The sequence below is a fragment of the Amphiprion ocellaris genome, chromosome 10 (genome assembly GCF_022539595.1).
Source record: "Amphiprion ocellaris isolate individual 3 ecotype Okinawa chromosome 10, ASM2253959v1, whole genome shotgun sequence".
In the NCBI taxonomy this organism is placed as follows: Eukaryota; Metazoa; Chordata; class Actinopteri; family Pomacentridae; genus Amphiprion; species Amphiprion ocellaris.
Window position 1 is genome coordinate 29,111,447 of NC_072775.1, and position 15,160 is coordinate 29,126,606.

Below are 15,160 nucleotides of genomic sequence, written 5' to 3' on the forward strand. Positions count from 1 at the left end.
ATCCAACTGTAAAACAGTCATCCTAACACTGAGGTGTGATGGGGAAGCAGTCTGAGTGAGGATTTACAGAACTGGAGGTAATAGCAGGGCTACAAGCAGAAAGAAACACACGAGGAAAAGAAACTGAACAGATAGCATGAGTGGATTTACAATAAACTGGTGGAGAGCGGAGGGAGAGATTGGTCTTTAAACTGCAGGTGTTGGGAGTGGCAGTTAGTGAGGATGAGCTGCAGGTGTGTCAGGAGCACGTTAGCAGGCACTGTCAGCTGAAGATCAGGCATTAGACAGGACAACAGGCTTAGAAATAGACATCACTCATGTCAACTGATATAGGAACATGAGAGATGTTGGCCATAAACTGACATAAATAGCATTTTTGTGAGACAGTGTTCTGTTGTTGACCTTTAATCTTTCAGACATTTGTGTGTTTTGTCATCATTAACAAATTAATTTGACGTGATCTCATAAAACAAAGCCAAAAACATGTTTTGTTAGGTCACAGTGACCTTGACCTTTGACCATCAAAATCTACTCAGTTCATCCTTGAGTCTATGTCAACATTTATGCCAAATTTGAAAGAATTCTCTCAAGCCTTTCTTGAAATATCTGACTATTAGGAATGAGCCTGACCTTTGACCTTCAGTGTTATACCTTGGATACATGTCATCACTTAATAATTTTATCTCAGTTGGTTTTGTTTAACGCTTTGTCATAATTAATGTGAATTCTTGAGTCATAGACAAAAACATGTTTTGACATCATTTGACCTTTGACCTTCAAAATCGAATCAGTTAATGTCCAAGTCTAAGTGGATGTTTAAATTCTTGAGGTGTGGCATAAATGTGAAGAAATTCCCTCAGGACTTTCTTGAGGTATGACATTCACAGTTTGCCTTTAACTAGTACATTCATTATATTTGTAAAAAGGATTCATTGCAGTTCTTGTGAGCCAGGTTGCATCCTCTCTCCCATGTGAGTGACATGCTCACCCCTCATGTCACCTCAGCCAACAGCCAATAGGATGTTACGGCTATTGGTAGTGTATCTGACTGTAGTGGAGAGGAGACTGAAGCTGTGGGAGATACAGAGCTGCACAGAATATGCATGGAATGTGTTATATGTGAGGCAGTGCTCAATAAAGACGTCAAACTACAGTGGCATCTCCTCGTGTTTCTGACCGAACACATTGCAGTGGAACAGCACAACAACCATCCTAACATTGGATAGTGAGAAGATCCTAAAATCACTATGACAATATTTATATGAAAATATGTATTTATATTTACATATACATACTGCAAATAAAACGAATTGACTGCTATGACAGGATGCTATAGTGATTAAATTGATTCCTGAATTGATTTTAGGCAAAGTAATTCAATAACATTCGAGTTTAATCACTTGAAAATGCATAAATCTGTATGAAATATGAATTTTTTTGTCACACACACTTACACACACTCTCCGTTAATGGACCCCACGGATGCAAATTTACACACTGCAGTACCCACCAATGACCACTGGGGACGCTGTCCGACACACACTTTGTGTGAAGTCAGACTCCATGGGGTCCATTTTTTTTTTTCAAGAAAATTGCACCAGGCATGTCAGGAGGCCATTTTCTATTGATTGCAATGCTTGTGCCTGTGGGGCCCCGGTTTTGGGCCCCACGGGAAAAATTGGACCCCACGGCGTGAGTGATTTGTCAGGTTGTGGACCCCATCGAGATATAAATACAAACGCACACACACACACACACACACACACACACACACACACACACACACACACACACACACACACACGTTCATTCATTCTCTGTTCTCTGTTTTCTCGGCAGCCCTTCACTGTCACTTTTCTTGATACAAGGCGTCTTTCTCTCTCTCCCTCTCCCTCTCTCTCTCTGCATCTGTGTCGCCCTCCTTCCCTTCCCTCTTTCCTTTTACTGTCAGTGAAGCTGTCAGCGAGCAGCAGCCGTCTACGGGTTTGTCTTTCCAGCATCCACACACACGCACGGAGCTGCAACCGCATGAATGAGAAGCTGTAATAATAATAACACACTGACCTGCGGTGCTCTTCCGCAATCTAGCAGGAGATGAGCGCAGTGTACGTGCATGATTATCATCTGCCTATTGCCAGCGTGTACGTGTGTGTGTGTGTGTGTGTGTGTGTGTGTGTGTGTGTGTGTGTGTGTGTGTGTGTGTGTCACTGCAGAAATGACAGATTGTTGTGGTGCAATGTCAGGACGGCCGGGCAAGGCCCCAAACACGCCATCATTCACGTCGAGTTGATCTCCTTCAAATCTCCCTCCGTCCATCGCCATTTCTCCTTTCCGATTATGATCTATTAGCTATGGACGACTCTGCTAATTTTATATGTGATATTTAATTTACCAGTCACGACCCTGATGATGTCCTCAGGGGGAAGAAAATAAGCTGAATGATGCCATCAGAGTTATGTCGATGGGGGATAAGAAGACGCTTGTGACCCTGAAGTTCCAGAGGTATGAAAAAAAAAGCTCTAATGAGAAACACTGTCCAGTTCTATTATAGGAGGAGAAGGATGTTAGAAATTAACCAACACCAGGGACTAAACTGAAGTTGCTTCTCAATTTACAGCTTCCAATTTGACAATTTGGAGAAAATTCAAGGGAAACCCAGCAGTCAAATCTCTGTTTTTTTTCCATGTTTTGATGAAGTGTTGGATATTTTAGGTACAGCCTTAATGCTGTCTGAAACCCACTTTCAACTTTGTGAGACTTTCATTATATTGGTGAAAATGCAAGAAAATTTTTCTTTTTGCATGTAGACCACATTAGACAAGGGTTAGATCAAAAAACGCTACATATGGACCAGTCAAAGCTGAACTGGAATGTCTCAGAAAGGCTAAGGAGTCTTTAAAACACAGTCTCTGTTTTGTGAAACCTTAATTTTATTTATGAAATTGAAAAACAGGGAGATTTCACTCCTTTTTTGCATCTAGATCACATTAGACCAGGTCCAGATCAAAAACTACTATATATGGACTGGTACGGCCTGTGAAACCTTCATTTTATCAGTGAAAATGCAAAAAAAAAGTAAAATTATATATAGCGGTTGTGATCTGGACCTGATCTACTGTGGTCTACGTACAAAAAAAAGCAGTGAGATCTGACCTTTTTTGTGTGTTTTTACTAATTACCTTAAATGACAGCATTGGGAGATTACGCAAATTGCCTCACAGTTTTACATCATTAAAATGTGGAAAAAATGTCCCCTCACTGCCAAATCACAAGCTATGAATCTAAACATCAGGGCCTTTGATGCTTCAGTTTTTTACTTTATTAAATCTGTCTGATAACTTAATGGATTTGCAGCACTAATTTGCTGGAGTAGCCCTTTAAATCATGGTTAACCACAGTTAAGGTTGGAGAAAGATTGTGAATGACGGGGGAGAAAAAGCAACCACTAATTGGAGGTCTGTGACAAACTCTGCTCAAACCTGTCCCCTGAAATTTACATTCCTGTACAACATTCTAATTTACATTTTTTAGGAAATGTAATTTGGTTTTGAAAGAAATGGATTTTCTCACCAGAAGCTGACTGTTATAGGAAATAGCCACAAGGTCAGTAAAAGAAGGTATGCTGGAGGCATAAATCTGTTTCATCCATGAGACTGTAGTTCCTGTCCCATCTTGGACCATTATTTTTAGAATGAAGCTTTGCTTTCTGTCAGTTTTCACTCACTGTTTGGTTCAGTTTATGCACTGAAACTACATTGTTAAGTTTAGGGAAATGTCATGTTTTCACTTTTACAACAATAACTGTACATGTTAGAAGCTTGCGTAAGTTTATGCACCACAACTACATGGTTAAGTTTAAGGAAATATCATATTCTGGGTTATAATACATCATATTTGAAGCCTTTCGTCCATTTTCTGGGTTACCAATGTGACAAGTCCCACCCCATCTAATATGTGATTGGTTGGCTGAGAATGAACACAGTGAAGCAGTAAAATAAATGGAAAAGATATGGTGATTTGAAACATATTCATGATAAAGAAATGCAATTTGGTAGAAAATCTGTTTCCTTCAACACATAATTGAGAATGCAGTTCACTTGTAGCCTATAGGAAGTGTTGGGAGACAGAGCTGACGTGCTGCACATCTATCAAACTCTCCAGCCACCACAGTTTTACTCTCCACCTTGCCACGTAAGGGGCACGCTGCTCTCTGCAATGGCATTAACTGTGCTGTGGATGTAAATCATGCAGCGTGGATATGTCCAATAGAAATATAATGCCTTGGGATACGACTATTTCTTCAGATGAGGTAGTTCAGATGAAAGCTCTGCAGCGGGGTCGACGGCCTGCAGAGAAACCCAAACATAGTTTCTGAAGAGACGTGTTGATGTTGAATTTTTAATAAAAAAAAACTTTTGAATGCTGTGAGCGCTGCAAACAAAATTACATTCACCTCCATTGTATTCGAGCGCAGATACCTGGGCGAATAATGGCAAAAACCATCAGCATGGCTGGATGCAATAACGTATCTTTTCGTGTTTCGGGTGAAGTGACCCTTTAAACAGAAATCCAGTGGCTCTAAAAGGCAACAATCTCCTCTCCTTTCTCTCAGTCTCCTGTTTTTAGTTCAGCTGTAACAAAAGGACCAGATAATCTGTCCTCCAGCGGGCAGCTCTCCCATTCCTCCTTCTCTTTTTAGCTGGAGTCCATTCTTTTGATTCATTTCAATCCATAATTATAGCAAACACTAACGCTGCCATGGCATCAGGACAGAAGATGGGCATTTTTTTGCATCTCAAAGCCTGAGTGTAGCATTTGTAAACATCGATAAATCTTTATCTTATTATGTCATCATATTATATTAGTGTAATTACTGCAGAAAAGCCAGCTGTAACGGAGATTCGCAGTTTATGTAAAGCAGGAGTTGGTGGGACGTCTGCGGGGAAGCCGACAGGCAGAGGGCGCTGTTCTGTCAGCAGCACCAGGGCTCAAAGCTCACAGGGCAGATGGTGGAGGGAGCAAAAGGGCGACAGGAACAACACCTTCAACATGCTTGTCCTGCTTGGTCGAGCAAAACAGAAAAAAACCTCTGACTGAAGCGGGGGAGGTTTACAGGACAAACGGTTGTAACTTGGAGAAACGCCACCACTGCCAATACCACTGGTTCCGAGTCAGACGCTGCCAATCGTCTCCTTGATTTTTCTGTTTATCTCCGAGAAGAAAGCCAGTTAATTTGTCTTCTCATGACATCCTCTCTGTGTTCTCTGCTGCCTTCTCCCTTTCTCTTCCCTTCTGCTCGTTTTCTCCCGTTTATCTGCAACAAAAAGCCCGGCGAGCCTGACCTCATGCAAAGCTCTCCACATCTCTGCTTCTCTGTTCAACCTCATCCCTTCATCCTCTCCTCCGCCCTGCCTTTTATTGCTGGATTCTGTCGTTATCCCCGGCTAGATCCGACCCACGCTATCTCTCGCTCTGTGTTGTGTCACTCCGCGGGTTTGCAGATATGTAGCAGCTCAACAGACACCAAAGGAAACTTGCACAAATAAACTCCACACACACAAACATATAATAAAAGCAAACACAGTTTTCTAGATACATGCACAGTGCAGAATAAATTTTACAGGAATAGGGGACATGAAGGAATGAGGGGAGAAAAAGGTACAAACACACTCGCAGCAGGTTTCTGCACTCACACACACACACACACACAAACAGCATGTTGTCGCACTTGCACACACATATATTGAGACACGGGTTCAGGACTCATAGAGAGACAGCAGGCGAAGTGGCAAGGACGCACACAGCACGATGAGGAACACACAAAAGCTCATTTATGAGGCATATGTGCAACAATATTGAAGATGCCCATGCACAGTTGCATCCCACCTACATGCGCTCATTCCTACACAACATCCTTCCAGTTGCTTACATACACACATACATATGACCACACCCTCCCTTAACAAGACACGAAGCTAACACGCAATTTTCTGACATCACAATACACATTTAGACCCACACGAACACAAAAAGCACCCCCACACACACACACACTCTCACCTTCCAGTTCCTCGTCTCCTCTGTACCAGCGCAGCCTGGCGGGAGGTTTGCTGCCGGTGCTGGTGCAGGTCAGGGTGACTTTGTCCCCCTCTGGCACTGCATTCTCAAAGCCCGAGATCTGAGGTTTACCGGGCACACCTAGAGAGAGCCGGAGAGGCACAAAGAGTTAGAGAGTTTGCCGAGATGCCGAGAGAGAAAAAAACTTCTATACTGCAGGGCTCACCTTTTGCCAGAAAAAGGATAAAAAAGGAAGGCCAATGGCTGAGCTTCTATCAAGTGCTGCACATGTTTGCTAACGTTGCGCGTTGGTGGTGGTGGTGGTGGTGGTGGTGGTGGTGGTGGGGTGTGTGTGATAAAGATCAACAGCGGAATGTGATCCAGCACCTCAATATCAAAGAGTAGCTCAGATTTATTTGGTCAACTCTCCATGGAAACCAGCCAGGAGGGAAAATAATGATGCAAGCTTGAAATGATTTGCACCCAAAATGGTTCATAGATGCTGCAGAGCAACTCAAACGACCTTCCAGAAGAAGCATCAAAACTGCTGTCTGTGTTCTGAGTGCTTGTCGTGGCTGCAGCGCTGGAATATTTCTCTGTTTTGCTGACAAGCGACCAATTAAGGCCACGCAGATAATGACTGTTTCAGTCTCAGAAGGAAAGGCGGATGTAACTTAATGTTGTTACAGCGCAGTTAAACCTCTTAGCGAGGAGGCTGGCTTGGATGACCGGGCATCTGCATTTAACACTGGAGCACTGTTTACACCCTGTTCACAGCCTCCTTTTACCTAAAAAAAATGCCAAACATTCTCAGCTTCCAGCTCCTCAGTGAGAAGATTTATTCATTTTTTTATCATATGTGATGGTGAGCTAATATCTCTGGGTTTTGAATAGAGAAAGAAATCTGAATGCAGTAAAGTGGCTAATAATCAAGACTTCTCTATTCAGCTACTGGAAATCATTCTTACGCAAGGTAGCCTGACACCATAACTCAACTCAATCAGCTGCCTGCTGTGACTAAATGAATGTAAGTGATAGCAGAAACGCTGAATTTTAAAACAGCATTTAGAATGAAACTGCTCTCTATAGATCTGGCACTGGACCCAGTCCATCAGCATGAAGCCCTATCCATCCTTGCATGGAGTCGAATGGATGTAGATACAAATGTCTTTGTGCTGCCGAACAAGAACTCTCCTTGTTTCGAGCACGTTTATTGGTGCTGTCTAATGGTGGGGTTTTTGAAATTAGCGCCAAACGTCTCGAGTGGCTGCAAAATAGCACGATAACATACAGTAGAATTCTTACTGTCTGTGTTTTTCTGTGTATTGCAGAAAGGTTGGACTCCGCAGTGCAATTCAGCCTCGTGACAAATCTGAAATGCTGCCACGAGACTTCAAAACGCGACTGAAGCTCACAGAGGCTGCATATGGAGACAAAAACATTCCCCAAAGAAAATGATGAAATCCTTCATTAACATTCCAACAACACTCGTGGCACACATATTAAGCATTCCAGCATTTGCAGCGAAGCCCCAAATGGCTCAGTGGCTGTCTACTGAGATGACTGTGGAAATGCAATTAATGCAGTGATAATAATCGTACTAATAATGCGTTATAGGTCTAAAACCAGCAGTATGGGTTCTGCATTACTTCTGACAGTCTTGGCATTTCTACAATTCAAGTCAGTCTGCTAAACAGCATTGTGTGACTCTTCATTCTCTGTACTGCAGGTCAGTTCAAAATGTCAAGTAAATTATATTTTACAGAAATTATTAAATACGACTCCCAGAATTCATTATGTCAAAGCCAAGAATGGCTAGGTGAGGCTGATTGGTTTTAGAGGAGGGGAAATATGGTAACAGTTTAGAGGAACGACTGACAGACAGAAGGACGACACGAGCCAAAGGTCAGGTTCAAAAAAAACCTCAAGCCAAAGTCAAATACCCATCTGCCAAACCAAAATTTCATCTTTCTTCTCCCAGAGGTGTTCTTCCAGATTCCGGCAGCTTAAAATAACACACTTTTTTTTCCCAGCTTAATTACTGTTCTAACTTGAAGCAAAAACAACACAAGCAAGAAAAGGAATCTACTACATCCTCCCTGCCAAATATTTCAGCAATTCACTTTGTCCTCACCAGGCAAGAAGCGGGGGAAACATTTTCTAAACTTGCCATACTCCATCTGGAGCCGTTGTGGGCGACATTTTTCCTTCCCAAGTGTTGGCGGAGTTTACTGTCATTCTGAGTTTGAAAATAATGAACATTCACTTCGCCATCTACCACAAAACTGCTGTCTCATGCATTAAGGCAGGAAAGAGAAAGTGATGGAGAAAGAGGAGAAGCAGGGAGGTTTAGACAAGAAGTTGAAGGTGGATGGATAAGAAACCCAAGCATGAAGGGAAATCATTTTTACTTAAACTGACAAGAGGTCAAAAATAAAGCGACACACGGGTTTTCATGGTTCTAATGCTGTCTATATTAAAAGATGTTCCTGTTATGTAGTCAATACCACTGCAGATGGACAAATGCAAGCACCAATAAAAAGTGCTGTGAACCAACCAAGGTATACATCAAAAAAAAAAGAAAGAAGAAAAACGTGGTCAATTTTTAATGTAGCACTATTTGATGTAGTGCGCCGTGTGCGGAAGTTCTCTGGCAGCAAAGTAGCATTGAATATTAATGAGGGAATAATACTGCACATATAGAATTGGCGGGAGAAGCCCTGTCGAGACCCTTTTCTCTACAAGAAGAATAAAGGAGAATGAAGCCATTATAAATTATTCTCTGCTTAGCTCAGGACACGGCCGAGGTGTGTGCACGACCACGTTTCACTTTCAGCCATTTAAAAAAACTGACCACACTCAGCAGTTGTGCGATCGCATGTTTGGCTGTCAAAACTTGCACGTCAAAACAGGCGTAAAACACACACACACACATACATAAACACTGCCAAAACTCGATATCTTTGCCAGATTTCCCCATAGGAGTCAGTGCGTTTTAAACATTTTACCATACATTTTTAATGCGCTGGCTCGCTCTCAGGGGTCATGAAATATTTATCGAAGGCAGAATACAGTGTCACAGCCGTCAATTACAGCACATAAAAAAAATGCTTGAATCACAACTACTGCAAAATTGGAAGAAATATCCAAGAGTGACGCTCACACTGGTGTAAATTCATGGAGCTGACGTAGACCCGCCTTCACCTGTGTCTGACATGCACAAACAGCATTTTAACATTTACTGCTCCTCCTGTTGTCCACGTTTCATTCTTCTCAATGTGTTTTCCAGCGCTGCTCAAAAACATCTGACAAAATATCAACAAACTGATGCTACTGATTGAATAATCCCAAATTCTGGGAGCAATCCTTTTGGCCTTTCGGCTCCAGAACAGCCGCATAAACATAAGCCGCATCGCCCCACCCTAAATATCTCAACTTTAGCATCTCCGTTTCCCACTAAATGCATTTTCCAAGACAATTAGGCAGAAACCCTCTGCAGCTTGGATTTCCATCCAAGAATTTGTTGGCAAATTATGATGTATTGAATTAGAAAAGGCTCGGGGACGAAATGGCAAATGCTGTTAAAAACCTCCTCAATAACATGACTTACAGTAAAAACCCATTTTTGTGTCCATATAAGAAGACAATAAAATAATAAGTGATGAAAGCTTGTTTTTTTAATACACTTTGATGCTGATTTTTGCTGACTGGCACAAACAATGACTCAGTTTCATTATACACCAGTTAAAAAGTGGAATTGGATGCCCTGAAGTGTTGGCTGCATAATTAGCCCACCATAGTCTCTGGGGAATATCAGACCAGCTGTCTTTTCCATGTAGGTACAGTAGGTCTCCATTGTGCTTGCATAGACATTAGTTGATGTATTACAGTATTGCCAAGCACATCTCTTTGTTCTCGTCTTCAAGTAAAACCGTGTAATGCAGCCAGAATAGGCTGACGCTCAGCAACAATAACAACTCGACTAATAAAAATCTATACCCGAATGACCATTTGTGGGGGACCAAAGCTGATTAGCCCGATATCCAATCAATAAACAGGCCTACTCTCAGCTGATAGGATGACCGCAATTTATTGCAGGTTGCAAGGAAGCATCACACGTAGGTAATAAGAGCCATGTCAGGGAAGATGAGTGGAGCTGGTTTATCTCAACACAAGAATTATATGAGGTCATAACCTGACACAAAGGTTAACAGTATAAGCAAGGATCTGGATCAAAGCGGATGAAGGCATTAAAGGGAAGCTTACGGGGTTCTGTCATCTCAGTCCAGCACGCTCTTAAAAGGGATAGTTTTAGTGTAATATTTTTGGAGGCTTTTCACTTCCTCCAGGGTTACTGCAGATTGGCAGAATAACACCTTTATTTGGTAGGAAGATGATCAGTTCTGCAAATAAGGATCAGATTATTCGTCAAGTAGAGGAGCTAATGAAACATCCAGCGTCATCAGCTGTTGCAGATCTTTACCTAACAGTAAAGTGGGTTCATTAAGGATATTATCATCAATTCTGATAATTGACAAACACAAAGTAACCTTAATTATGTTGCCATCCTCTTGTGGTTGTTTCAGTAAGTGTATGTAAAAGCTCCAGTAGAGCCGCCACCATGAAAACGCACAAAATGAAGCTCTAAAACTTGTAAGCATAGTGACAGGAGGCATTTCAACTCAAATCAAGGCAGGTTTCTTATCTTAACTAAGTAGTTTTGGTCCCTAACCAGTCAGCGAATGAACACAAAATAAAAAACAGTGAGTGGAAGTGAAAAAAAATCTAACTATATTTATGGTTTGTGTGGGAACTCGTGTCTCCTAGTGAGGTGACACTCTGCTGACTTACAGTCACACTAGCACCTCCAACCTCCAAATGTGGACTTTTGTTCGTCTTTGTAGATGAAAATTACAGCTCTACCTTTGTTAAATCCTCAAACATAGTAACAGCATGCATTTGAACAAGAACCTTGGTCCTTTTCAAAACCTAACCAAGTAGTTATGGTGCCTAAACTCAACTAATCACTGAGTGAACAATGAGTGAAAAACACTGAGTGTAAGTAAAAGTAAAAAAAAAAAACATTAAAGTTAAAGAAAATGAAAGTACAATTATGGTCTTTTATGAACTTGATCTCCAGTATCCTCCTGAGGTAAAACTCTGCTGACTTACAGCTCCACCAGCCACTCTGACTTCCAAATGTTGATTTTTGCTCCTCTTTTTGGATGCAAAATTGTGCCTCCATATAAACTAAATTTGAAGATATTGGAGCTCCACAAAACCGGGTGATGACACCCCTGTTGGGCCTCCTAAAAGGTGGAGGATTTCCCTCCTGGCACATATCTGTGGGAAATATCTACGCTGATAACAACCATTTAATGGGTTGATAACGTCCAAATCAGGTGTTAGATTAGATTCTGTACTCCTCATGACGAATAATCTGATCTTTATGTGTGAAATTGGAAGTTTTCCTCCAAAGTGAGGAAGATATTCTGCCCATCTTGAGTAAACGCAGTTACAAAGTGCATTTTAATCCAAACTATAGTCCTTTTCTAAACCTAAGCAAGTAGTGTGTCTAAACCTAACCAGAAACCAAGTGAAAAACAGTGAGTAAGGGTAAAAGTCATAACGAGACTTAGGTTAAAGAATAAAACTATAATTATGGTCAATGACTTGAACCCCAGTCTCCTGGTGAGGTGAAAGGTTGCTGACTTACATCATTATCGGCTCCTTCAACCTCAAAATGTGGACTTTTGTTCCTCTGTGCAAGAGCTAAATCGTGGCTCCACAACTAATTAAATGTCATAATAATGCAAATAGCCTATTAGAAGGTGGAGGAGGTCCCTCTTGGCCTGTACATATGGGAATGATCTGCGATGATAAAGACCATTTAATGTGTGAATGAAAACATGCAATGGAGCTGCATTCTGGGCAATGTAGGCTTTGATGCTTTTGCAGCCTTATCTAAAGGGACTAAAAGTCAGAAAACTGTCCGTCTTTACTGATTTACTGAGTCTTTGTTTGCAGACATTCTTCTTAAATCTGTCTTTCACAAGTCCCCTAACTTTATGGAGGCTCAGCACTAAATTGCTGCAGCATCGATACTTTGCTTCACGCCAGCAAGCAACTTTTCCTCACAAGTCACACTTCCAATGGACATCCACAGGGTCAGACTTCATTTAGCTCTGAGAGAGGGTAAACTCTGCGGGGTAGGTCAGGCTAACACAGTACCACAGCGGTATATCAAGGTGAACTCAAGACACTTTTCCATAGTTAGACAAGTTAACTTATTCCATAATCTAATGGGACTACACTTTCCACGAGCAGTCAGAAAGTGGCCGGTGGAGAAAAGCAGTCTTTGTAAGAAGGGTATAAAAAACATGACAACTGAGGAGCGAAAATAAGAAACGGTGCCAGAGCTTCAAATCATCCATTTAAATCTGTCACAATCCTACAAGTTTAAGAGAGAAATTAAGATAGACTGAAGTCAAGCTGATTTGCACAGATGTCAATCAGTCTCAAAGGATGGCATGCACAGAAGGAAGGCAGGAATGTCATATTAGCTGTGAGACCTCAGCAAGCACAAAGAAATGTTTTCAGAAAAAGCCTACGTGAGACAGAAAAATAAAAAGAGACCTCTGAATGGACCTCACAGAGGAATCCTCCGTCAAGGACAGACAGGAGGCAGAAAGGTTACACTTACACTGAAGGGAGTCGACTAAAATTGAAAAATGAGCAAAAAGAGTTTCTTTTCTATCTTACGTTTTTTTTTTTTTTTTTATCAACGTATCCTCCTTCACTTAAAATGTACTTAATCCACACTGACACATACAACTCAGATATTTTTCTGCATGAGTTACGACAAAAATATGCTTGACAGCTGGATACACACCAGGGTTTTATTTTAAGGTCTGGAAAAGTTGCAACCTCTGTTTGTAGAAACAGCAACATGACAGATTTTCACCACAGTATGCACAGTATGTGATAAGTTCGTGCATACGCTGGGTGTATACGTGAAGTTCTGTGACCCACCTAGCACGGTGACGGTGGCTCGGGCGGTGCGGACCGGCATGGTGAAGATGGAGCAGGTGTACTCGCCCTCGTCGGACAGCTGCACGTCGGCGATGGTGATGGAGAGCTCGGTCGGTGTCGAGCGGTGCAGCTGGATGCGGTTATCTCTCAGCGCTGGAAGCACAAAGAGGAACAAGATATCAGAAATTAGACATGTGCTTTATGAACTGTTTGAGGAGATTTCAGTTGTATTTCTCTTTAACCCTCTGAACTCCAAGCAGCAGTCCTATAGAAACAGCACAACCATGACTGGAAGTAGAGAGACCTAAAAAATATAGTGCCCTAAATTATGAAAAAAAAAAAGAAAAGAAAAAATGCAAGCTGAATTTATTTGATTACTTATTTTACAAAATGGCCCACAGGTGTCACCAACACTGGAAAAAATGGTGGCTCTACATACTATAGATGTATTTGTTTCCATAATTGTCCCATATTTTTCTTTTTGATGGATCTGGCAAATGTTTTATTTTTGGTACAACTTTTAAACGAGACATGTGGGGGAAAAAAAGTGATTTTGATAAAATCTCACTTAGATTTGGTAAATTTTCACGAAGGCACTACACATCACACGTCAAAGGGCTGACAGAAAGTGGAAAATCTAACATTTTTTTCTGTTTTTACACTTTCTTGATTTGGTAAATGGTGTAATTTTGTGCAGCATAACAGTTGTAATGCCAAAGACCATTAAAAAAAGGAGGGGGTTAATTATTTTTGAAAAAAAAAAATTGACAGATTATGTACAACCTTTTGTGTCCACATGTGTTATGTCTACTGTTGGAAAAAAGGTTTCTTTACATTCTATTAATATTTTGCTACTTTTAAACAGCCTGTATACTTGCCTCCTATCTGCTCTGTCAAAACACAGCCTGCGGTTCAGCCGAAAAATCCACGAATTTTTACTATGTGATTGTTGATCACAGCTGAGTCAGTCATGAGTTTTTGGTCATATTAAGGAGTGCAGAATTTTTGTTTTTTAGCAGAATCTGGTTAGATTAAACTCTTTAATGAGACATGTAGAATAAAGTGATGAAAACCAGGGGTTTAAGGGTAGATTTGGTAAAGCTTCCCAACCGAAAGGCATATTATAAATAAATAATTCGACAATCGAGGACTGTTGGAAAGTTGAAAATCCTATTATTCCCTCTATTTTTACAGTTTCTTGCTCTTATAAACGGATTAATTTTGGAAAATTTTAAAAGACAATGTGCCTTTCAAACCTGCCGGCAGGTTTTGGTCTTCAGAAGATAAAAAATTATTTTCTATTTACTTCCTCGTAGTGAGATGAGCATGGATTAAATAAATGAAGTGATGAAGATACAGGGGAAAGAAGGGAGTATGGCCTCAAGAAGGAGGGACTGAAAAAGGAGACAATGTGAGGCAGAGTGAGGGAAAAGGTTAGAAAGTAAAAAGAGAGGTAGTTTAGGAGAGAGCAGAGAAATATCAATAGAAGAAGACTGAATAAAACTAGAAGGTAGAGAGTGGGGAGAGAAAAAGGTGAGAAATGGATGCAAGGGGAAGTGAGGGTGGAAGAATAGGGGAAGGCATGAGGTGAAGAAAGTAGTGAAAGGAGCTATGAAAAGAGAAGAAGTGGCGGAGATGCAGTGAGGAAAATAAGGGAGGTGGGAAGAGGGATATAAAGTATGTTAAGGAGGGTGAGCGACGAGGGGCAGAGCGAGAGAGGAAAGTAAGAAAGATGATGTGCAGAATTTAAATCATGGGAAAAGAGGCAGGTAAATTGGAAAAAAGGAGGGAGGATGGAGAGGAGGGAGAGAGGTATTTAGAAGAAAGAATGATGTAAGAGGAGGAGGAGGAGTGATGAAGACGAGGTGCAAGGAGAGGAAAAAATAGCAGAGATGTAACAAGGCAAAAGGAAGACAAAGCAAAGTGAGAGGAGATGCAAATTGAGAATGAGAGATGAGAGAAAGTGCAGGGGAGAAGAAAACAGAGAAAAATAAAACAGAGGAAGCATAAATAGCAAGGAGAATAAGGGAGATACCATGGGGGAGGAAGGAGGGAGGGGGGGATAAGAGAG

The 15,160-nt window shown here is 41.3% G+C and overlaps 1 protein-coding gene across 3 annotated transcripts in view; it reads right to left on the reverse strand.

Annotated features, from left to right (window-relative positions):
• cadm3 (cell adhesion molecule 3) overlaps positions 1-15,160 on the reverse strand; it is a 124,866-nt gene that overhangs the window by 42,424 nt on the left and 67,282 nt on the right. For all 3 annotated transcript variants that reach the window (XM_055014008.1, XM_055014009.1, XM_023279321.3), the window contains exons 4-5: positions 13,090-13,242; positions 6,061-6,198 (exon numbers count right to left, since the gene is read on the reverse strand). In XM_055014008.1, coding sequence (XP_054869983.1) covers positions 6,061-6,198; positions 13,090-13,242 — 291 coding nt within the window. The remainder of the gene's footprint in view (positions 1-6,060; positions 6,199-13,089; positions 13,243-15,160) is intronic.